The sequence below is a fragment of the Phoca vitulina genome, unplaced genomic scaffold (genome assembly GCF_004348235.1).
Source record: "Phoca vitulina isolate PV1807 unplaced genomic scaffold, GSC_HSeal_1.0 scaffold3, whole genome shotgun sequence".
Classification (NCBI taxonomy): domain Eukaryota; kingdom Metazoa; phylum Chordata; class Mammalia; order Carnivora; family Phocidae; genus Phoca; species Phoca vitulina.
In genome coordinates, this window is record NW_022589706.1 from 34,538,200 (window position 1) to 34,562,810 (window position 24,611).

Consider the following 24,611-nt stretch of genomic DNA (forward strand, 5'->3'; position numbering starts at 1 on the left):
CCACCTCCTGCACAAGCATGTGACCCACTGGCCACCATCTCTATGGGGTAAGACCTGTCTGTTTTTCAGATGAGTAATGACTGGCCAGCTTTCTCAGGACCTATAGTTCGTTCCTGATTTTTGTTTTGTTTAGTTGTTGTTTTCTTTCCCTATGAAAAATGTTTGATTTTCACATTGGCTAAAATAAACGGAACTGTGATGTAGGTTTCACAATGTAGATAGCTGATGAGATGTATTTGCAACAACTCTATCACGTTTCTAAGAATTGTAACCTACCTCTCTATAGTAAATTGGGAAGGCAGCTATCTTCAGTCATCTTTCCTGACTCTAAGCTTAGGCTTTCTATCAAACCATCTTAATATATACACTCATATTGGGAAAAACTGCTGGATGAGAAATGCAGGATATTTATATATATATATATTTTTTTTTTTTCATGATTCTTTTTAGCCTGGATTTAACCTCTCCCCCAAACTACACATTCCTGGATAAAAGGGGGAATTAAGTGATGTTTCTTCTCACAGAGAATAGAATCTATAGGATTCTTTACCATGAGATGTGGAATAACCTTAATATAAATAACCCTTTAAAAGATATGTGTGGGGGCGCCTGGGTGACTCAGTCATTAGGCGTCTGCCTTCGGCTCGGGTCGTGATCCCAGGGTCCTGGGATTGAGCCCCGCATCGGGCTCCCTGCTCCGCGGAAAGCCTTCTTCTCCCTCTCCCACTCCCCCTGCTTGTGTTCCCTCTCTCACTGTGTCTCTCTCTGTCAAATAAATAAATAAATAAAATCTTAAAAAAAGATATGTGTGAATAGTCAAATTGTGGAAAGAGCTGAGATGTTCAACAATAGATGAATGGATAAAGATGTGGTATATATATATACAATGGAACATTACTCAGCCATCAGAAGGGATGAATACTTACCATTTACATCGATGTGGATGGAACTGGAGGGTATTACACTGAGCGAAATAAGTCAATCAGAGAAAGACAATTCCATAGTTTCACTCATATGTGGAATATAAGAAACAGCACAGAGGATCATAGGGGAAGGGAGGGAAAACTGAATGGGAAGTCATCAGAGAGGGAGACAACCATGAGAGGCTCTTAACTCTATGAAACAAACTGAGGGTTGCTGGGGGGGGGAGGGGTAACTGGGTGATGGGCATTAAGGAAGGCACTTGATGTGATGAGCACTGGGTGTTATATGCAACTGATGAATTACTGAACACTACATCTGAAACTAATGATGTACTCTATGTTGGTTAATTGAATCTAAATTAAAAAAAATAAAATACTCTGGTTTCTCTTCATATCGCATAAATCTTTTGCCTTTTAAATTAAAAAAATAAAGATAAATAAATAAAAGATATGTGTGGATTCATGGATGACAGATTCAATACTGGGGAACTATTATGAGTATCAATGAATAGTGCCACTGTCACTGACAGACTCACAGAGTGACCATGAATCTGAGAAGGCACATTGGAACAATTAAGTAAGGTATATGGAAGCTGGGAGTGCAGAGAAAAGAAGAAAGACACAATAGATGGGATGCCTGTGCAGAAACCAGAAGAACCAGCACATGCTCAGCCTGCTAACGATGGGCAGCTGGGGCAGAGACTGGTCTAAGGGAAAGTTGTAATTATTACCATTGCATAGGGCAAAATCACCCTAAGAGCGCACTTTGTGATATCCTACTATCTTCAGAGGAAATATGTTGAGTGGTAAGACCATTCTTTATCACACAGTAACTATACCCTGGCCCTTTCCACTGACCTGTCCAACTACCAAGCCCTCCACCCCGTTCCCCACATTCCCCCCCACCCCCGCTCTTTTCTCCAGTGATCTCACTGGTAAAAGGAGGGTTTGGATTAGATCATCTATAAGGCCTCTTCCAACTAGAAGGTCTGTGATGTATAAAATTAAAATGGCCTCTCACTCTTTGTCCCACAATTATTCAGTCCCAGAAGGCAATCCTTATCTACCTAGTGACTTCTGGGATGATTTGTACATATACATATTTCCAAGATTTTTATGGATACAGTGAGAGGCAGTTGGACAGCTGCTTCTAGAAACAAGCTAGTTTCCCAGTATGGGGCCATTTCTGAGACTTGCCACTCCAAGGCATTACTCTAATTCTTCCCCAACATCCACTTCAATATTCTCTAATTGCTAAATATTATTTCACACCCTTTTTCCAGGGCACCTCCTCATCTTAGCTTGCCTTGTTGTTCATATTACAAAGTCCTCATGTCACTCAGTAATACACTACCTAAAAATTCTAAAGGTAACCACAAAGTCAAAAAGGTAAATAAGCAAAAGGAATTTTGCTGCTTTTTAATTCATGAGATGCCATTCACAACTGAACACAGCTCTTTAAATAGTAGGTTCATTCTTTTATTTATTAAGATATAATGTGCTTGGCGGGAAGCCTTCTTCTCCCTCTTTCACTGTCCCTGGCTTGTGTTCCCTCTCTCACTGTGTCTCTCTCTGTCAAATAAATAAAATAAAATCTTTAAAAAAAAAAGATATAATGGACATAGAACAGTGTGTGTGTTTATGCTAAGTGAGATAAGTCAAAGAGAAAGACAAATACTGTGTGATAGCATTTATATGAGGAATCTTAAAAAGCCAAATTTGTAAAAACAGGGAGTAGAATAGTAGTTACCAGGGTCTGGGGTGGGGAATTAGGAAGATGTTTATAGGTACGAACGTGTAACTAGTAAGTAAGTTCATTTTTTAAAAGATAAGATCAGATTGTGTACATAAAATAAATGTGCTTGTCCTAACCCTAGGTGTCAGTTCTACTGAAGTTGTCCCTGCCATGCTTGGCAATCAACTAAAGGAGGGGTCTTTGGTTGCATATAATAAGGGCATCAGACACATGACAATATATGTGTCTGCAAAGTTTTGCTCAAGAGCTCAAAATCTAAACATGAGCCACTGGCTCTAACCAAAGAAGAAATAGAACACTCTCAAGGAGAAAATATTACTAACATATTAACAACTGTTACCCATCTTTCCACTCTACTTCTTAAGCACTTCCTTATTATGACTTTATATAAGAAATATTACATTTACACATAAGACATGACTGAGACTAGTAATTGAAAAAACCTCCTCTTTCTAAAAATTAAGAAACCAACCATCTTGTCATTTAATCTTCCAATCACATTAACAAACAATGGGCTATGGGTTCTGGGTTACACATTTCTGTAACTTTCAATGAAAACCTTAGGGAGACAATGCTACTTACCACAGTTCTGCTCATCACTCAGGTCCCCGCAGTCATCGTATCCATCACACACAAGGCTGTAATTAAGGCACTTGCCCGTATGACAGTGGAACATATTCTCACTGCAATCTGTACATAAGAGAAGCCACTGATGAGTCATCAGAGCAGAACAGGGTGTTAAAACAGTACTTCATTTAACAAAAGCATATCCTGGGAGGCAAATCATAATGGTAACCAGGTCCACATCTACTGTTGTACCAGTGAGAAGACTGTGGTACAGAGAGATCCAAGGTCTTGCTCAAGGTCACATAACAAGTGACTGCAGAGCCAGGACTAGGACCCTCTGGCTTCCAAGCCAATACTTCTATCACTGTCTGAAAGTCTTTATCTGAGATCCACTTTATGTTACCCGAAAGCTCCTTTATAGTCAACTATGAGCACAGACACTCTCAACTCACCATGGTTCCTAATGAAGTTCATGTTCATACAGAATGAATGACTTTTAATAGAAGGTGAGCAGTTATTTTAAAATAAAAGTCTGGTTTTATCAATGATAAGCACAAACATAACTGAGAGAAAAAATTATTGAGATGATAAGGTTATTTTCACACAAAATCACTTAAGTCAATTGAGTGTTTCATAACAGGACCCTCAAGCAATACTGGACTAGATTACGGTGGCAATATAAGACTAAGTGATATGTGACCTCAAGGAGCTTAAGGTTTTATATTGAAGTAAGCAACATGTGATGAAATTTTAATAAGATATTTCTTGTACTTGGGTAAACCAGATACTTGGGTCTCCTGGTTCTGCCATCTACCAGCTGTGGGAACTTGAGTGTATTAGTTAAAATCTATGAATCTTCAAATTGATTTATGAAATTAGGATAAGGTCAATTACTTAATAGGGTTTTGGGGAAGAGATTAATAAATGTCTGTAATGTAAATGAATATGTGTAAGATGCCAACACAATTCAATGGAAAGATAATACTTTTCAACAAATGGTGTTGGGACAATTGTAAAGTCTGGCTTTTACCTCAAAACTTACAAAAGATTATCTCAAAGTGGATCACGGACTTCAGTGTAAGAGCTAAAATTATAAAGCCTCAAGAAAAAAAAAATAGGAAAAAAATCTTTTTGACCTTGGAAGAATTCTTGGATGTAACAAATTCTTAGCTACAACAACAAAAGCACAAGCAATTAAAAAATAGTAACAAATGGACTTTATTAAAGAAATATATTTGTGGGATGCCTGGGTGGCTCAGTAGGTTGAGCATTTGCCTTCGGCTCAGGTCATGATTTCAGGGTCTTGGGATCGAGTCCCTCATCTGGCTCCTTGCTCAGCAGGGAGCCTAATTCTCCCTCTGCCTGCCACTCCCCCTGCTTGTGCTCTCTCTCTGACAAATAAATAAATAAAATCTTAAAAAAATATATATTTGTGCCTCAAAAGATACTATTAAGAAAATGAAAAGACAAACCTCATACTGAAATAAGTATTGCAAATCATGTATCTGATAAAGGACTTACACCCAGAGTATACATAGAACTCCTACACTCAATAATAAGACAACTCAATTACAAGTACACAAAAGAGTTGAATAGAAAATATTCACAGAAGACATACAAATAGCTAATAAGCACGTAAAAAGGTGCTCAATATGATCAGTCATTAAGGAAATGCAAATTAAAACCACAATGAGGTCCTATTACATATCCCCTAAGATGGCTATAATAATAATTTTTAAAAAACAGAAAATACCAAGTATTGGCAAGGATTCTGAGAAACTGAAGCTCTCGTATATAGTTGGTGGGGATGTAAAATAATAATGCCACCTTAGAAAGCAGTACAGTGGCTTTTCATAAAGTTAACTATAACCTTATCATACAATTTATGAATTCCATCCTTAGAAAGCTACCCAAGAGAAAGGAAACATACATCCACACACAGACTTGTACATAAATGTTCATAGTAGCATTATTTATAATAGCCAAAGACTAGAAACAGTCCAAATGTTCACCAGCTGGTGAATGAATAATCAAAATATAAAATACTGAAATGATGAAATACTGCCCAGCCATTAAAAATATGACACTTTTGATATGTGTGACAGCATAGATGAACCTCAAAACCACTATGCTAAATAAAAGAAACCAGATACAAAGACTACACATTGTATGATCCATTTATGAAATTCCTGGAAAAAGAATACTTACAGAGACAGAAATCAGAGCAGTGGTTATCTGTGGCTGGAGGGTTGGGAGTGGGGACTGCCTACAAACAGGTGGGAGGGAAATCTGAGGGGCGATGAAGAAGTTCTAGAAATAGATTGCAGTAATGGTCATACAAATCTATAAATTTACTAAAAATCAATGGGATAACATATGGTATGGATATTGTACTCAATAAAGCTTTAAAAAAGTTTTAAGTTAATATGTGTAAAGAAGCCTGCATTTAATAGAAATGAGATTTCTTAATGTATTATCTTTTCTCTTATTTAAAGTAAATTAAGTTTAATGATCAATAGTCCAGTCTCCTAAATTCTAGCTGATTGTTTCTCCGCAAGCATAAGTCTGCATCTCACACGACTGGTGATGGGTACCTCTTCACTATAAACGTCCCAAACCCTATAATAATTCCTTATCAAAATTCTTGGGCATTGATCAGTTAAACTGTTAGCCACATACATCAAAATATTTACTTGTTACTTATATGAATTATAAATTTCTATTTTCTGAAGCATTCTTCTAAGAAGCTACTTAAATACTTTTAGAATCACATCACTTTAAAAGTGTAACAAGCCTTAGGGGGACCATCTGTTCAGTGCCTACATTAAAAAGGGTGTGTATGTGAACAACACACACATACGTGTGCTACACATATGCTCACACTTATACACATGCAGAACTTTGTAAGTACTTTTAATTTTTTATTTCCCCCAGGCTGAATAATTTTAATCACAAGGATGACCATCATAAGGGAAAATAAAGAACTAAGTAGAGGTCCCAGTTTTCACCTCGACAGTACTATTTCCTCCCATTCAGCAGAGGGCGCTAACTCTCCACCCTGCACCCCACTGCCGCCAGGCAACTGCTGCACTCAGTGCTCCCTGAGTCAAGAAAGTTTACAACATTGGTTGTCCTGCCCACCGAGCAGGGTTGAGGAATTTGTGCATCAAAATATACACATTTCCTTGGGAAGTTTCAAAAGGTCTTTTTGATTTTTGTTTTGTTTTTTTTTCATCTAAACTACTCTTGTGGGAAATTTTGAATCAGTATGCTAGCATCAGCAATAACCAGGGCCTCAATCTGACCATCAGTGCAAAACTATTTGCGTTCCCCAGGGGAGGGGGTGGGGTGGGGGGTGACATATTTTAAACCATATGAGTTAATTTTTTTTTTTTTTTAGGCAGTGCACTTACTTTTTTTTTTTTTTTTGATGGTAAGACTGGGGAATCAAATACTCCTTTTAGAATCTGATTAACCTTGGAACACGCCAAAAATTTCTAAAGATTCATGCAACCCCTCTGTGAGGCCCATTCTGAAAACCTTGCTAATTCATATTAAAACACCTTGTTGTAGATATTTTTTAAATGAATGCTGTCATTTATTAAATTATTTCATAAAAATAAACATTTATTTCTTTTTTTTTTTTTTTTTAAAAATTTTTTTTTTTTTTTTTTTTTTTTTTATTTGAGAGAGAATGAGAGAGAGCAAGCACATGAGAGGGGGGAGGGTCAGAGGGAGAAGCAGACTCCCTGCCGAGCAGGGAGCCCGATGCGGGACTCGATCCAGGGACTCCAGGATCATGACCTGAGCCGAAGGCAGTCGCTTAACCAACTGAGCCACCCAGGCGCCCTAAACATTTATTTCATAAGTGGAGATGACTCAAGCATTTTTAAAAACTCCTTATTCACACAGGTGCAGATTCAACTTTCCATTATTATGGCTTACTTGTAAACACACAAAACCTTAACTGGAGGCACTGCACGGCAGAAATGAATAGCAAATAGCAAAGATCACAGTGCCTCCTTTTATTGGAATAAATGTTTATTTGAATCGAAAAGAGATGTCAGCACAATTTAGGGCCAACAAATCAAAATTTTCAAAAGCTTTTTGCTATGACTTTCTTGCTCAGTATAAGCATAATTTTACATAACCTAAGGTAGATGTCTTTCTAGATACAGATTTTTCTTCTTAATGAGTACCTGATGTAAAATGTTACTTCTGAAGTTCTTGCATGTTGATATTCATTTCAGTTTGGCATCTTACACTATTAACATTTTCCCCACTCAAGATTATCACTAAATTAAAGGAGACAACTAAAGAACAGAAAACCTTTTATCAAGAGCTTCATTCATTTAGCTCAGTCTCTATGAGTCTATAAACATAATTGTGTTGCCTCAACTCAAGATTCAAGTAGGGAGGCTCAATTTCCACCCAGAGGCGCCCTCATTTTGAGATGACCAGAGAGGTTACATGGTTTGCCCACAGTTGCCTAGCTCACTACAGTTACTCAGGTTTCTTGACTCCCTGGGTGCTTTTGACTATTGACTTCTAGCCCTGAAGGAAGACTTCTCCACAGCAGTACTACTGACAATTTGGAGTGGGTAATTCTTTATTGTGAGGACTGTCGTGTGCACTGTAGGATGCTGAACAGCATCTCTCGTCTCTACCCACTAAATGCCAGTAACACCTCGTCCAAACTCCACACTGTGACAATCAAGTATGTCTCCATACATTACAAAATGTTCCCTGGGGGGCAAAAACTGCCCTCACTTCTGAACCACTGAATTAGATTTTCTAAACATCACCTGTGTCCACGGCCTAGTTTTAATCCCATCTTTCCATCAGCTTTCTCCACACCAATATAACTCCTTATAATCCTGCCCTCATCTATACTCAAAGGACCTACCACTCCTATCTTTTTGTTTATACCAATATTTTTCTTTGTGACATCTCCTCCATTATTTTTGCTCTGAAGTACCATATTCAATGATCTCCATGTTTATATGTTATTTCTCTGATTAGGCTCAAAGATTCATGAAGAAAGAAACCATGTCTTAACAGTCTTTATATTTCCTGGGTATCTAGAACATGCTTCACATAGCAGGAATTCAAGAATATTCAATAGTTTTATTGATTCCTGTAACAGATTGCTACTAAACGGAAGTGAATTTTCCAGACATCTGAAGCTTCTTCCTTTAGTGTAGAATGTAATATTCTCCTTTTTATTATTTTGATGGAAATATTTCTGGTATTTACTTGCATCTCTGCCTTAGTAAAAAGAATATAGTAAATGCAGTCATTTTTAGTGATTCAAAAACATCACCTAGAATATCAGTTTTTATTTTGTGCTGTTTGGGTTCCCTCCTTTCTAAAATAGCTTCATGTGGTGCTGGTTTTAAAACTGTTGCAGATATTTGGGGCGCCTGGGTGGCTCAGTTGGTTATGCATCTGACTCTTGGTTTCAGCTCAGGTCATGATCTCAGGGTCATGAGATCCAGCCCCTCATCTGGCTCCACACTCAGCAGGGAGTCTGCTTCTCCCTCCCTCCCTCTCCCTCTGCTCCTTCCCCCCCCTAAAATAAATAAATAAAAATCTATTAAATAAATAAATAAATAAATAAATAAATAAATAAAGCTATTGTGGCTATTTTAGTGTTTGTTTCCTCTGCAAAATATCCCCTGACCTTTATCAGCTGTCCCCATGACTTCCAGCGGTCATCCTTTACAGCTTGGAGGTAAGAGGCACTGGGGAGGGGTGGATGGAGGTGAGGTGGGGGGTGTGTGGAAGGGAGGGGAGATGCGGTGAATAAGATTGCAATAACCACAACAGCAACCATAAATCCTGGCACTCTTTCAGCATTATTGCATGTCAGACAGACAATGGTCTATGTGCTACATAGGCAAATGTTCGTTATTCTGCACAAGAGTTCTAGAGACAGCTACTGTTATTGTCTTATTTTACTGATGAGGACACGGAGGCCCAGAGAGATGGAGACTTGCCCAGGTTCACAGAAGCAGGAAATGGTAAAGCGATAGGAACCCAGGCAGCCCGACTCAAGAGATTACAGGAGTAATCACTACACTTTGTGGTAATTAGTATAATTAATTGTACTTAGAATAAGTAGTTAACACAGCATAATTAGTATGTAGTATAATTAGTATAATACGTAGTATAATTATACTAAAATATAAGTCAACCAATTATACCCCAAATTCGAGCAAATGATTTCCAAAAGTATTTGACAGTGATTTTATGTGGCTTAGAATGTGTGGACTTTGTGGCAGCTCTTTTCTTTGTGATAACCATTTTCCTTGAAGCTGTTTTGTGACAGCGATTATTCATGTGCTAAGCCCCAGCTATGTACCAGACACCGTTCTAGAGCTGGTTACAGAATCAAAAGATTATAGAATGTGAGTAACAAAAGACACACCAGACACCCTCTAGTCCAGTGGCCTCAAATCTGGCTGCATGTTAGAATTACCTGGACAGTTTTGCAAAGGAAGCTGGGCTCCAACTCTAGAACAACTGATTTAGGATCCCTGCAGGTGGGGCTTCCTGATACTTGGCTTACCGGTGTAATAAACAATTATCTGCCAAAGTGTCATAGAGCATCCAACATAAATATTTTCCTCTCATAGAAATGATCAGAAGGTAACTGTTCACCAAGTCTGAACTTATATGAACAAGAATGAGATCTTGCCATTTGCGACAACATGGGTGGACCTTGAGGGTATTATGCTAAATGAAATAAGTCAGACAGAGAAGGACAAATACCAAATTATTTCATTTATATGTGGAATCTAGAAAACAAAACAAACAAACAGAAACAGAAGCAGAAACAGACTCATACATACAAAGAAAAAACTGGTGATTGCCAGAGGGGAAGGGGTGAGGGGATGGGTGGAAATAGGTGAAGGGGAGTAAGAGGTACAACTTCCAGTGATAAATAAGTTATGGGGATGAAAAGTACAGCATAGGGAATATAGTCGACAATACTGTATGGGGACAGATGGTGACTACACTTGTGGTAAGCATTGAGTAACGTACAGAACTGTCGAATCACTGTGTTGCACACCTAAAACTAATATAACATTGTGTGTCAATTACACTTCAATAGAAACAAACAAACAAATAATAGAGGACCAGGTTCAACTCTTGCACTCTGAACCACTGGCAAATTCATTCATGACCCTCAACCTCAGCTCTGCATCTGTATAAAAAGGGTAATACATCCTTAGCTAAAAATTAAATCAAATCATGTAAATAGATGCTTCTAGCATAGTTGATTAGGAGACCCACAAATAATAATTCCTTCTCTTCCTTTCTTTGAAGGCAGTCCTCCTCCTCCCATACCTGCCAGCAGCCTGGGAGCTGGCATATCCTTCTGCTTCTCATTAGGAATGCCCAGCAAAACTTGCTTCTCCCCTCAGGCGTATGTAGGCTGCATTCACGCTCTGATTTGCATCCATGCCCTATTTCAGACTTACACTATTCCTTCACCACAGGGTGGTGACAGTGGGAGCGTGGCACCCTCAATAAATGACTACAATACCACAGGCACTGAATGTTAAAACTCAGAGTCGAATGCCCTTGTAAGTTTGGAAAGAATTGCACGCGAAGCTTTCAAGATGTAACTAAGCATTTTCAGACAAATTTTCTGAAGGGATGTATTTTATTTCCTCAACTGACCAAACCACATGGGTGTTAAAGTATGCTCATGAGGAAAGCCCATTATCTTCCTTAATGAACTCTTCAGCTCCGAGGACGTGCTATAGACCTTACAGAATAGTAGTAATACCTTGTTTGTTCAGTCACTGACTAGGAAAATTTACTCCTTCCAATTCAATTCAACCCAAGCGGCAGCAATCTCTTACTGTTTAAAGTGCAATGCTCGATGCGCTGGGTGCAATGAAGGAACGTAATGATGAGCCAGTGTTGGCCCAACCACTGGGGCAGAGGCACATACAGAACTTTAATAATCTCTCATGGGCCATATTGGGAGATAAGGAAAAGATTCCACCACATTTCCCATAAATTGGATATAATTCTATTGAACCATTTTAAATTCCCTACTGCGGGTGCTCTATAAAAATATTCCCTCCTAAGTCCACAGCAATTCTCCCCAATGTAAGTATACGTCTTATGAAAATGTTTTTCATGTAAAATCATATGCTACAGGTTTTTCTGAAGAGAGAATTCCAAATTATAAAAACAAATGTCTTAGTGAAAACATTTCCAAGATATGGTGGCATATCTGAAATTCCACAGGAGGCTACATACTACACGAAATGAAAAAAAAGAATTAATGAACAATAAATAAATAAAGGTGGGAGTATATATGAACAAATAATTTTGAGGAAATACCAAGTTAAGCAAAATGAGTATGTCTTTTATAAAACTGCAGCATTTCTCAGAACTTTTAATATGTGAATATGTATTGCAACTCTCTAAAAAGTAGATTTGATAGCATTTCTCAAACTTACTTTTTTCTCAAGCAGTTTTCATAGCTCAGGCACTATGGAACATCAGTTTGGGAAACACTGACCTAAAATATTACCATAATATAATGCCTTTCAAAACTTATGATAGATAAGCATTCTAGCCCTTCACATGGAAGAAGACGTGTTTCACCTGGCAAACAGACCATAAGAACCTTTCAATTAAGGTCAACAATTATGAGCTCTCATACAGCCTTGGCAACTCCTACAGGGAGTAAAACACAGCTTTTCCCATGGTAATTTTTGCTCATCATATAACCATTAAAAAGCAATTAGAACACAATTGCATGTGGCTCTGCTTTGGAGGCAAATCCTACAATGCATTATTGACGCTAATTTTTCCTTCTCATTTGTTGCATAAGTGTAAAACAACTTGAAAGCTGAATATATTTTATATATATTTTATTTATATATATTATATATATATATATGTTATGGACAGAATGTTTATGTCCTCCCAAAATGCGGACGTTAACGGCTTAACCCCCAAATAACTGTATGTGGAGACAGGACCTGTAAGGAGGTGCTAAAGGTTAAATGAAGCCATAAAGGTGGGGCCCTAATCTAATAGTACCCTTATAAGAAGAGGAGGAGACCCTCTCCCGCTCTCCACCGCCCCCCCTCTCTCACCAGAACTCTCACCAGAAACTGAACCTCGTTGACCTTGACCTTAGACTCTCCGGCCTCCAGAACCATAGGAGAATAAATTTCTCCTGTTTAAACCGTGCGGTCTGTGGTATTTTATATGGCAGCCCGAGCAGATTAGGACAGCCACCGACCAATTCAATCAAAACAACTATTCAAATCCATAGTAAACGATGTCATCAATTGACGATGTTTATGGCTGAATCTCTCAATCCATGGATTTAAAGTAGTTAGCACCATGGACTATCGCCAGGTTTAGAGAAAGCATAAACAAACAAGAGGCTTTGCATCTGCTGTGTCAGGAATGTTAAGGATCAGGCGGGTGAAACATTTGCCTATTGAAAATGTCCTTTAAAAAAAAAAAAAAGAAAATGTCCTTTTTAAAAAAGCTGACCTTTCAACTCATTAAGCTTTCAAAACAAAAACAAAAGCCTCACCCAAACAAAATAAACAAAAAACCTCCCTCCAATTTTAAGCCACTTGATGCAAAACTCGTTTCCACTGCGACCTCCGGCTCTTGAGTTCCTAACGGAATCGCGCCTTTGAAAGGTGCGCAAACACACTGGCTGCCCCCCGTTTCCTCCCGTCAGAAAGGCAAACTAGCAGTAGTCTACGCCAACGCCCGGCGGTTGTCAGGGTCTGACTGCGGAATGGTTTCGGTTTCCAGGCCCCGGCCCCGGACACCGCCCCCGCGCCCCCGCGCCCCCGCCCACCCCGCGCCTACTGCAATGCGCTTCGTCGCTCCAGTCGTCACAGTCGTTGTGCCCATTGCACTGCAGCTTCCCGGGCACGCAGAGCCCGCTGGCGCACAGAAAGCTCTCGCCCCTTCCGCAGAGCGCTGGAAAAGAAGGGCAGGGAGACCATGTCAGAATAAGCCTTTTTCCTTCAAAAGTCAGGAGAAACAAAGAACAGCAAGAACACCCTCCTTGCTATTCAAGATTTGTTTCCAAATCCCCTCACCGAGTTTTCTTGGGCCCTGTAGGACATTAATTGTGAAATTACCTGGGAAGGATACAAAGAGCGTTGGCCTGAGAAAAGCGAAAGAAAACTCCCCAGTGGGCTTGCTGCGTGAGAGGTTTCCATGCTCAGAGCAGAAGAGGGGAGCCTTATCAGTTGCACAACTTATGTGGTGGGGGAATACAAAACGTGAGTATTTTTTTTTAATAACTGCAAAGTATTTAAAAACGAAGTGTTATTAGTTGAACAAACATTAAAAAAACAAACAAACAAAAACCCCCACAATCCTCTCCTTCTAAAACGCTACTCAATGTTGCACAGAAAAAGTTACGGTAGAAAGAGTCAATTGTGTGCTTGAACCAAGCCTAGAGACACCCTGCCCTGCAGTGAAATATATTACAAGTATATAACATATATTACTTTCCGGTACAATATAGTGATCCAACAATTCTATACATTACTCAGTGTTCATCACAATAAGTGTACTCTTAATCTCCTTCCTCTATTTCACCCATCCCCCCACCCACCTCCCTTTTAGCAACCACCAATTTATTTCTCATATTTGAGTGTTTTTTGTTTCTCTTTTTTTTCTTTGTTCATTTGTTTTGTTTCTTAGTTTCCACATATGAATGAAATCATATGGTATTTGTCTTTCTCTGACTTATTTCACTTAGCATTATACTGTCTAGATCCATCCATCTTGTTGCAAATAGTAAGACTTCATTCTTTTTTAAGGCTGAGTAATATTCAATTGTATATCTATAGCACATCTTTTGTATCCATTTCATCTGTGGATAGATACTTCGGTTGCTTCCATATTTTGGCTATTGTAAATAATGCTGCAATAAACATAGGGGTGCATATATCTAGCCTGCTAAGAACTCTCTCTCCAGTAGGTACAGTCCTGTGGTACCCAGGAATGCCCCCCTCACGACCAGAGCCCGGTGATTAAGGAGCATCCCATATGTGAACTGTGTGCACCTGCTGGCTTCAGCAAGGCAGTGGGAAAGTGCAGGGTGGGGGCATGCTACTGGCTTTCATGATGTTTTACTTTTTTAATCTGAAAAAAAACCTAGTTTTTCCATGAGTTCTCAATTCAGAATAACAGTAAATAAATACAACCCTTGAAGATTTCTATGTCTCTTGTCTCCGTCCCTCCACACAAGCTAGTGTGATCACGTATGTGGTCAGCTGCCTGCTCACTGTCACTGCTCCCTGAATGATGTATTCCTTGATGAGATGAACCCTGTTGACTAAAGGGAACCAAGAAATACAGAATATTTTAACTCAGAATTAGAAATACAGAAAAGTACAGACTGAATGCTCCAGGCAGGGAAGCCCATGTCTCTCACATTTCCCATGTTCCTGGGCCCTAGGAGAGTGATGGGCACTCAGGAGATTCTTATTTAATAGATGATGGGGAAAAGTCAACTTAATCTCAGTGAAGCATCATATATTGCCAAAAAGCAAAGAAAAAAATGCAATTAATGAATTATTTTCCAATGCTATCAAGGAAATCAGAATTCTGATTTGCTGAACAGTAAGTACTAGTTGATTTAGTTAAGTTTCTTATGATGGCACTTCATGCGTAATCATCATAAGATCAACAACAAAGGTCTGGTTTTCCATTACATGCCACCATTTCAGGATCAATACAAAGGACATCTGTGGACTTCAACTGCCAAAATATGAAACACATTTATATTTCAAAGAGCCTTAGAAGATTCAGCACAGAACTTCATTCCTATACCTACAAATACAGACTTCTACAAGGGACACAGGAAACCAGATATAAAATGAGAATCCAAAACACTAAGATTTTACTGGCCAGTCTATACAATATCCTCTCTCTAGGGTTGAGAGAAAATTTGCAAGGCATAAGTGTTTATCCTATTGTTGAGATTGTTTCTGTGTTATATTAGAGTGCAGAAATTCCATCTGTCTGCATTTCAGCAGCTGCAATGCTTCAGAAGAATTATTGCATTCCCCACCTTATGGCTCTGGTGAGTCCTTGACAAATGTAGCTGAAAGTTCAACATTACATAGCTCCTAACATCTAGGTTTCATCTGTAAGACCCCATATATTTTACTCCAGTAAAGCCATTTCTTGCGTATGATTATATCAAATCTGGATCAAATTTAAAACATAGCATTGTTTGCATTGTTCTGATTATTGATATCCCTGTCTTGGCTGATTCCACAGAAACTGACTTCTTTTGTGTGGTTCCTCAGTGGGAGGTGTGGCTCCCCTTGGTTTTAGGACATTGTAAATTGTTTCTTTATGCTTATTCTTTCTTTAGAAGTTCATAGTTTAATTAATATTATTTTTGTAAACTTAGAATGATTTTTGTATACTTTTTGTTTGATGTCTCCTTAACTTGTATTCAGAATTTCCACTTTCTTTGTGTGAAACTGTTCAACTAGCCAAGTACTTCAAACACATCTTATTTGGGATTTTCAAAGAGCCCCCCATAAAGCAGACCGGCAGGCATTCTATCACAACTTCCTTAGGGGAAATGATGATGATTTGCCATGTGGTAGAGACAACAATTGCCCAAAGTCATATATGTAGCCACATAGACACAGAATCATGAGGTCTGAGCTTCAGCCCCAGTCCTCCATACCACACCCATGCCCTGTTCCTTGTCCAGGGCAGTTATGTAGTCACCTGATTTGTGGTCAGTTCAAAGGCATCAGGTTCCAGTAAAAGTTCAAGTTTGTCTTTATTTTTGAGGTGATTTGGACCAGATGAGATGAAATTCCATCTCACCTCTGGGTTTTTTGGAGAATATCCTGGGAGAGCTCATAACAAGTTTCTGTGGCGATTTTGTGATAAAAAATTTCACGTTCTTAGAACAATCAACTTCATTCAAACAGCCTTTTGACTTAGCCCTTAAGGTGACAAAGGGAGATTCCTTGAGGAGAAGTCATGCTATATAATCTTTTTTTTTTTTAAGATTTTTTTTTTTTTTTTTAATTTATATGACAGAGAGAGACACAGCGAGAGAGGGAACACAAGCAGGGGGAGTGGGAGAGGAAGAAGCAGGCTCCCCACAGAGCAGGGAGCCCGATGCGGGGCTCGATCCCAGGACCCTGGGATCATGACCTGAGCCGAAGGCAGACGCTTAACGACTGAGCCACCCAGGCGCCCATGCTATATAATCTTGATACTGTTTCCACTAACATCATCTATAATTCTAAGAGGTACGTGTTGGACTTTAAATCGATGGTGGGGGGCAGAGCAAGATGGCGGAGGAGTAGGAGGCCTAAATTTCGACTGGTCTCAGGAATTCAGCTGGATAGGGATCAAACCATTCTGAACCACCTACGAACTCAACAGGAGATCAAAGAAAAGAATAGCAGTAACTCTCTGAACAGAAAAGCGACCACTTTCTGGAAGGTAGGACATGGGGAGAAGTGAATCCGAGGTGATATTCGGGAAGATAGACAGTGGGGGAGGGGGCCTCCGTCCAGTGGCTAAGGAGGGGGTGGAACCCCCACTGGGACAGTGTGGTCTCAGGACCCTCAGGGTCACAGGAAAACCAGGGGTGCCTGAGTGCGGCAGAGCTCCCAGGTATCACAGCGGGGAAGCCGGCTGCAGAGACGGAGCTGAGGAGTGGGCTCTCAGTTCAGGGCTGCCATAAACCATGATCCGCGGCACAGTCAGGCCACTGCTCCTCCAGCAGGGACCCAATAAGCAGCAGGTCCAGGGAGACTCCCCTTCCTCCCCCAGGAGGAGTGGCACGGGAGTGCACCGCAGGGATCTGCGGGGTTTGGAGACTCCACACGGGGTCGGGTGCCAGAGATAGAAACGCTCGGTCACAGGCCAGGTGAGCATGGAGTGCGGCCGGAGACCGGGGAGACGGGAGTGACTGACTGCTTTTCTCTGGGGGCTCACTGAGGAGCGGGACCCCGAGTTCTCGGCTCCTCCAGGGTGCAGATTGGGAGGCCGCCGTTTTCACTCTCATCCTCCAAAACCGTACGGAAAGCTTGCAGGGAACAAAAGCTCCCGAGAGCAAACCCGAGCAGATTACTTAGCCTGGACCAGGCAAGAGCAGCAACAGGCCCCCTCCCCCAGAAGATCAGCAAGAACAGCCCGCCAAGACCAAGTTTACCGATCAATGAGAACGGCAGAACTCCAGCACTAGGGGAATACAGCACATAGAATTCATGGCTGTTTTCCCCCCTGATTGAAAGTTAATTTTTTTAATTTTCTTTTTTTTCTTTTTCTTTTTTTTTAATTTTTCTTTTTCCCTTTTTCAACCAACATCTTATCAATCCCTTTTTTTAAAAATCTTTTTTATTTTTCATTTTTAGAGTCATATTCTATCTCTTCATAGTAGTTAACCTCATTTTTGGTATATATATAAGTTGTTCTCTCTTTAAAATTTTGGGATACAGTTTCTTCTAACAGACCAAAATATACCCTGAATCTCTAGTATATGGCTTTGTTCTAGTCTCCTGCCTGATCACATTCTCTCCCTTTTTTATTTTAAATCCTCTTCTTTCTTTTTTCAACCAACTTCTTATCAATTCCTTTTATAAAATCTTTTATAATTTTAGTCTTTACAGTCATATTCCATCCCTTCATCGTATTAACCCTTATTTTTGTACATATATAAGTTTTGCTTTCTTTAAAATTTTGGGAGGCACTTTCTTCTAACAGACCAAAACACGCCAAAAATCTAGTTTATGGCACTGATCTATGCACCAGCCTGATCATATTTGATCATATTCTGTTGTTTCTTTGTTTGTCTGTTTGTTTGTTTTTTATCTTTTTCTTTTTTTTTCTTTTTTCTTTCTTTCCCTTTCTTTTCCCCTGGTTTCAGGTCTCTTCTGATTTGTTTAGTGTATATTTTTCTGGGGTCGTTGTGACCCTGTTAGCATTTTGTTCTCTCATTCATCTATTCTCCTCTGGACAAAATGACAAGACGGAAAAAATCACCTCAAAAAAAAAGAACAAGAGGCAGTACCGACTGCCAGGGACCTGATCAATGTGGACATTAGTAAGATGTCGGAACTAGAGTTCAGAATGACAATTTTAAAGATACTGGCTGGGCTTGAAAAAAAGCATGGAAGATATTAGAGAAACCCTTTCTGGAGAAATAAAAGAACTAAAATCTAACCAAGATGAAATCAAAAAGGCTATTAATGAGGTGCAATCAAAAATGGAAGCTCTAACTGCTAGGATAAATGAGGCAGAAGAAAGAATCAGTGAGATAGAAGACCAAATGATGGAAAATCAAGAAGCTGAGAAAAAAAGAGATAAACAACTACTGGATCACGAGGGCAGAATTTGAGAGATAAGCGATACCATAAATGAAACAATATTAGAATAATTGGGATCCCAGAAGAAGAAAGAGAGAGAGGGGCAGAAGGTATATTGGAGCAAATTATAGCAGAGAACTTCCCCAATTTGGGGAAGGAAACAGGCATCAAAATCCAGGAGGCACAGAGAACCCCCCTCAAAATCAATAAAAATAGGTCAACACCCCGACATCTAATAGTAAAACTTACGAGTCTCAGAGACAAAGAGAAAATCCTGAAAGCAGCTCCGGACAAGAAATCTGTAACCTACAATGGTAGAAACATTAGATTGGCAACAGACCTATCCACAGAGACCTGGCAGGCCAGAAAGGACTGGCATGATACATTCAGAGCACTAAATGAGAAAAATATGCAGCCAAGAATACTATATCCAGCTAGGCTGTCATTGAAAATAGAAGGAGAGATTAAAAGCTACCAGGACAAAAAAAAGTAAAGGAATTTGCAAACACAAAACCAGCCCTACAAGAAATATTGAAAGGGGTCCTCTAAGCAAAGAGAGAGCCTAAAAGTAACATAGACCAGAAAGGAACACAGAAAATATACAGTAACAGTCACCTTACAGGCAATACAATGGCAAAAATTCATATCTTTCAATAGTTACCCTGAATGTAAATGGGCTAAATGGCCCAATCAAAAGACACAGGCTATCAGAGTGGATAAAAAAACAAGACCCATCGATATGCTGTCTGCAAGAGACTCGTTTTAGACCCAAAGACACCCCCAGATTGAAAGTGAGGGGGTGGAAAACCATTTACCATGCTAGTGGACACCAAAAGAAAGCTGGGGTGGCAATCCTTATATCAGAAAAATAAGATTTTAAGCCAAAGACTGTAATAAGAGATGAGGAAGGACACTATATCATACTTAAAGGGTCTATCCAACAAGAAGATCTAACAATTGTAAATATCTATGCCCCTAACATGGGAGCAGCCAATTAATAACAAAAGCAAAAAAACATCAACAACAATACAATAATAGTGGGGGACTTTAACACCCCCCTCACTGAAATGGACAGATCATCTAAGCAAAAGATCAACAAGGAAATAAAGACTTTAAATGACACACTGGACCAAATGGACTTCACAGATAGATTCAGAACATTCCATCCCAAAGCAACAGAATACACATTCTTCTCTAGTGCCCATAGAACATTCTCCAGAATAGATCATATCCTAGGCCACAAAGCAGGTCTCAACCAGTACCAAAAGATTGGGATCATTCCCTGCATATTTTCAGACCACAATGCTTTGAAACTAGAACTCAATCACAAGAGGAAAGTCAGAAAGAACTCAAATACATGGAGGCTAAAGAGCATCCTTCTAAAGAATGAATGGGTCAACCAGGAAATTAAAGAAGAATTTAAAAAATTCATGGAAACAAATGAAAATGAAAACACAATGGTTCAAAATCTTTGGGATGCAGCAAAGGCAGTCCTAAGAGGAAAGTATATAGCAATACAAGCCTTTCTCAAGAAATAAGGAAGATCTCAAATACACAACCTAACCCTACACCTAAAGGAGCTGGAGAAAGAACAGCAAATAAAGCTTAAACCCAGCAGGAGAAGAGAAATAATAAAGATCAGAGCAGAAATCAATGAAATAGAAACCAAAAGAACAGTAGAACAGATCAATGAAACTAGGAGCTGGTTCTTGGAAAAAAATTAACAAGATTGATAAACCCCTGGCCAGACTTATCAAAAAGAAAAGAGAAATGACTCAAATAAATAAAATCATGAATGAAAGAGGAGGGATCACAACCAACACCAAAGGAATACAAACAATTATAAGAAAATATTATGAGCAACTATATGCCAGCAAATTAGATAATCTGGAAGAAATGGATGCATTCCTAGAGATGTATCAACTACCAGAACTGAACCAGGAAGAAACAGAAAACCTGAGCAGACCTATAACCACTAAGGAAATTGAAGCAGTAATCAAAAATCTTAAAACAAACAAAAGCCCAGGGCCAGATGGCTTCCCAGGGGAATTCTACCAAACATTTAAAGAAGAATTAATACCTATTCTTCTGAAACTGTTCCAAAAAGTAGAAATGGAAGGAAAACTTCCAAAGTCGTTTTATGAGGCCACCATTACCTTGATCCCAAAATCAGACAAAGACCCCATCAAAAAGGAGAATTACAGACCAATATCCTTGATGAACATGGATGCAAAAATTCTCACCAAAACACTAGCCAGTAGGATCCAACAGTACATTAAAAGGATTATTCACCACGACCAAGTGGGATTTATCCCTGGGCTGCAAGGTTGGTTCAACATCTGCAAATCAATCAATGTGATACAATACATTAATAAAAGAAAGAACAAGAACCATATGATCCTCTCAATAGATGCAGAAAAAGCATTTGACAAAGTACAGCATCCTTTCTTGATCAAAACTCTTCAGAGTATAGGGATAGAGGGTACAGACCTCAATATCATAAAAGCCATCTATGAAAAACCCACAGCGAATATCATTCTCAATGGGGAAAAACTGAGAGCTTTCCCCCTAAGGTCAGGAACATGGCAGGGATGTCCACTATCACCACTGCTATTCAACATAGTATTAGAAGTCTTAGCCACAGCAATCAGACAACAAGAAATAAAAGGCATCCGAATCGGCAAAGAAGTCAAACTCTCACTTTTTGCAGATGATATGATACTTAATGTGGAAAACCCAAAAGACTCCACCCCAAAACTGCTAGAACTTAAGTGGCAGGATATAAACTCAATGCACAGAAATCAGTGGCATTCCTATACACCAACAACAAGACAGAAGAAAGAGAAATTAAGGAGTCGATCCCTTTTACAATTGCACCCAAAACCATAAGATACCTAGGAATAAATCTAACCAAAGAGGCAAAGAATCTGTACTCAGAAAACTATAAAATACTCATGAAAGAAATTGAGGAAGACACAAAGAAATGGAAAAACGTTCCATGCTCATGGATTGGAAGAACAAATATTGTGAAGATGTCAATGCTACCTAGAGCAATCTACACATTTAACACAATCCATATCAAAATACCATCCACTTTTTTCAAAGAAATGGAACAAATAATCCTAAAATTTGTATGGAACCAGAAAAGACCCCAAATAGCCAGAGGAATGTTGAAAAAGCAAAGCAAAGCTGGTGGCATCACAATTCCGGACTTCCAGCTCTATTACAAAGCTGTAATCATCAAGACAGTATGGTACTGGCACAAAAACAGACACATAGATCAATGGAACAGAACAGAGAGCCCAGAAATGGACCCTCAACTCTATGGTCAACTCATCTTCGACAAAGCAGGAAAGAATGTCCAATGGAAAAAAGACAGTCTCTTCAACAAATGGTGCTGGGAAAATTGGACAGCCACATGCAGAAGAATGAAACTGGACCATTTCCTTACACCACACACAAAAGTAGACTCAAAATGGTTGAAAGAGCTAAATGTGAGACAGGAGTCCATCAAAATCCTAAAGGAGAACACAGGCAGCAACCTCTTCGACCTCAGCCACAGCAGCTTCTTCCTAGAAACATCACCAAAGGCAAGGGAAGCAAGGGCAAAAATGAACTCTTGGGACTTCATCAAGATAAAAAGCTTTTGCCCAGCAAAAGAAACAGTCAACAAAACCAAAAGACAACCGACAGAATGGGAGAAGATATTTGCAAATGACATACCAGATAAAGGGCTAGTGTCCAAAATCTATAAAGAACTTCTTAAACTCAACACCCAAAGAACAAATGATCCAATCAAGAAATGGGCAGAAGACGTGAACAGACATTTTTCCAAAGGAGACATCCAAATGGCCAACAGACACATGAAAAAGTACTCAACATCACTCGGCATCAGGGAAATCCAAATCAAAACTTCAATGAGATACCACCTCACACCAGTCAGAATGGCTAAAATTAACAAGTCAGGAAATGACAGATGTTGGCGGGGATGCGGAGAAAGGGGAACCCTCCTACACTGTTGGTGGGAATGCAAGCTGATTTTGCTACTCTGGAAAACAGTATGGAGGTTCCTCAAAAAGTTGAAAATAGAGCTACCATACGACCCAACAATTGCACTAATGGGTATTTACCCCAAAGATACAAATGTAGGGATCCAAAGTGGTACATGCACCCCGATGTTTATAACAGCAATGTCCACAATAGCCAAACTGTGGAAAGAGCCAAGATGTCCATCGACAGATGAATGGATAAAGAAGATGTGGTATATATATATATATGTATATATATGTGTATATACACACACACACACACACACACACACACAGACACACACACAATGGAATATTATGCAGCCATCAAAAGGAATGAAATCTTGCCATTTGCATTGATGTGGGTGGAACTGGAGGGTATTATGCTGAGCAAAATAAGTCAATCAGAGAAAGACATGTATCATACCTCAACTGAGGGTTGCTGGAGTGGTGGGGGCTGGGAGGGATGGGGTGGTTGGGTGATAGACATTGGGGATGGTATGTGCTATGGTGAGCGCTGTGAATTGTGTAAGACTGTTGAATCACAGACCTGTACCTCTGAAACAAATAATACATTATACGTTAAAGAAGAAGCAGGAAGGGAAAAATGAAGGGGGTAAATCGGAGGGGGAGACGAACCATGAGAGACTATGGGCTCTGAGAAACAAACTGAGGGTTCTAGAGGGGAAGGGCATGGGGGGATGGGTTAGCCTGGTGATGGGTAATAAAGAGGGCACGTATGGAATGGAGCACTGGGTGTTATACGCAAACAATGAATCATGGAACACTACATCAAAAACTAATGATGTAATGTATGGTGATTAACATAACATAATAAAAAAAATCGATGGCAGATTGATACAATGGAAGATTCATTGGTTAATTTAACAAATAGTTACTGGGTGTTTACTATGTGCTAGGCATTATTCTAGAGATACAACAGTGAAGAAAACAATATTTCCCTGCCTTTGTGTAGCATATATTCTACTGATCGTAATCTGATAAAGATACTTTTACCAAGTAAAGATACTTCACTACCAAAGCTGACTTCCATTTACACATGTGGCAATTGATCAATATTAATGCAATGATAGCAGCATGCAAATGTATATTGCCTAAGACACTGGTTTACATTTCCAGACGATGGGAATAATTTTGAATCACCTGGACTTCAGAAGTCTCTGGATTCTGAAGAGTATATACCCATGAGGATGATCAACTCTTTTCAGTATTTTGGTCTCTGATAACAGATTGTTGAAATAACATCCATATCCTGAAATAACCTTTAGATTTCCTACAACTGCTTCCAGCCCTCTCAGTTCTCTCTGCCTGTGTATTATGGGCAGCATTTATATTGGCAAATGCTCTCAATACTCCGTTAATTGTTGGAGTCCCCTCCAGGAACTACCTACCAATCCCAGCCTGTATAATGGCCTCATTCACCCCGTCTTTGAGCCTTTGTATAAAGTCTGGAGCTCAGGTTCAAATCTCCCTCTGAAGAGAAAGCTGACCTGGCATAGACTGTGACCACCTGAGCCTATACTAAGAGCCTGTTAGCCCTTCATTTTACAGGCTTCTTGAAATCAAGTTACTGTCAACCACTATTGCTCTTTCCTTTTACAAGACTATTTGACTATATGAGAAAGCATAAGTATAATCTTTTATAGTAGCCGATACAAGAATTCCTCTTGGGGAGAGCACTGTATCTTTGGGGTTGATAAAAGGATTGAGGTGAAAGATAAGAGATGAGAAAGGAGAAAGAAAATCCAAGGATATGCTCAAGTAAGCAAACTTGGTCTTACCCTGCCATCCAAGCCATACTCACTAGAAAACCTTCTTTTGTTGAACATTAAGATGTTTGGGGTAGGTATGCTTGGGTATCAGAGAACTCTGTGTATTAAGGGGTAAAGGAACCCCATGAGGAGAAGGAGGGGCCAGTGCTGCCGGGCACTATTTTGGGGGAGGGATT

The 24,611-nt window shown here is 39.4% G+C and overlaps 1 protein-coding gene across 1 annotated transcript in view; it reads right to left on the reverse strand.

Annotated features, from left to right (window-relative positions):
* The window catches only part of CORIN (corin, serine peptidase), a 234,550-nt gene that overhangs the window by 68,599 nt on the left and 141,340 nt on the right, over positions 1 to 24,611 (reverse strand). The window contains exons 6-7 of the mRNA XM_032397831.1: positions 13,114 to 13,227; positions 3,262 to 3,369 (exon numbers count right to left, since the gene is read on the reverse strand). Of these exons, the coding sequence (XP_032253722.1) occupies positions 3,262 to 3,369; positions 13,114 to 13,227 (222 nt within the window). The remainder of the gene's footprint in view (positions 1 to 3,261; positions 3,370 to 13,113; positions 13,228 to 24,611) is intronic.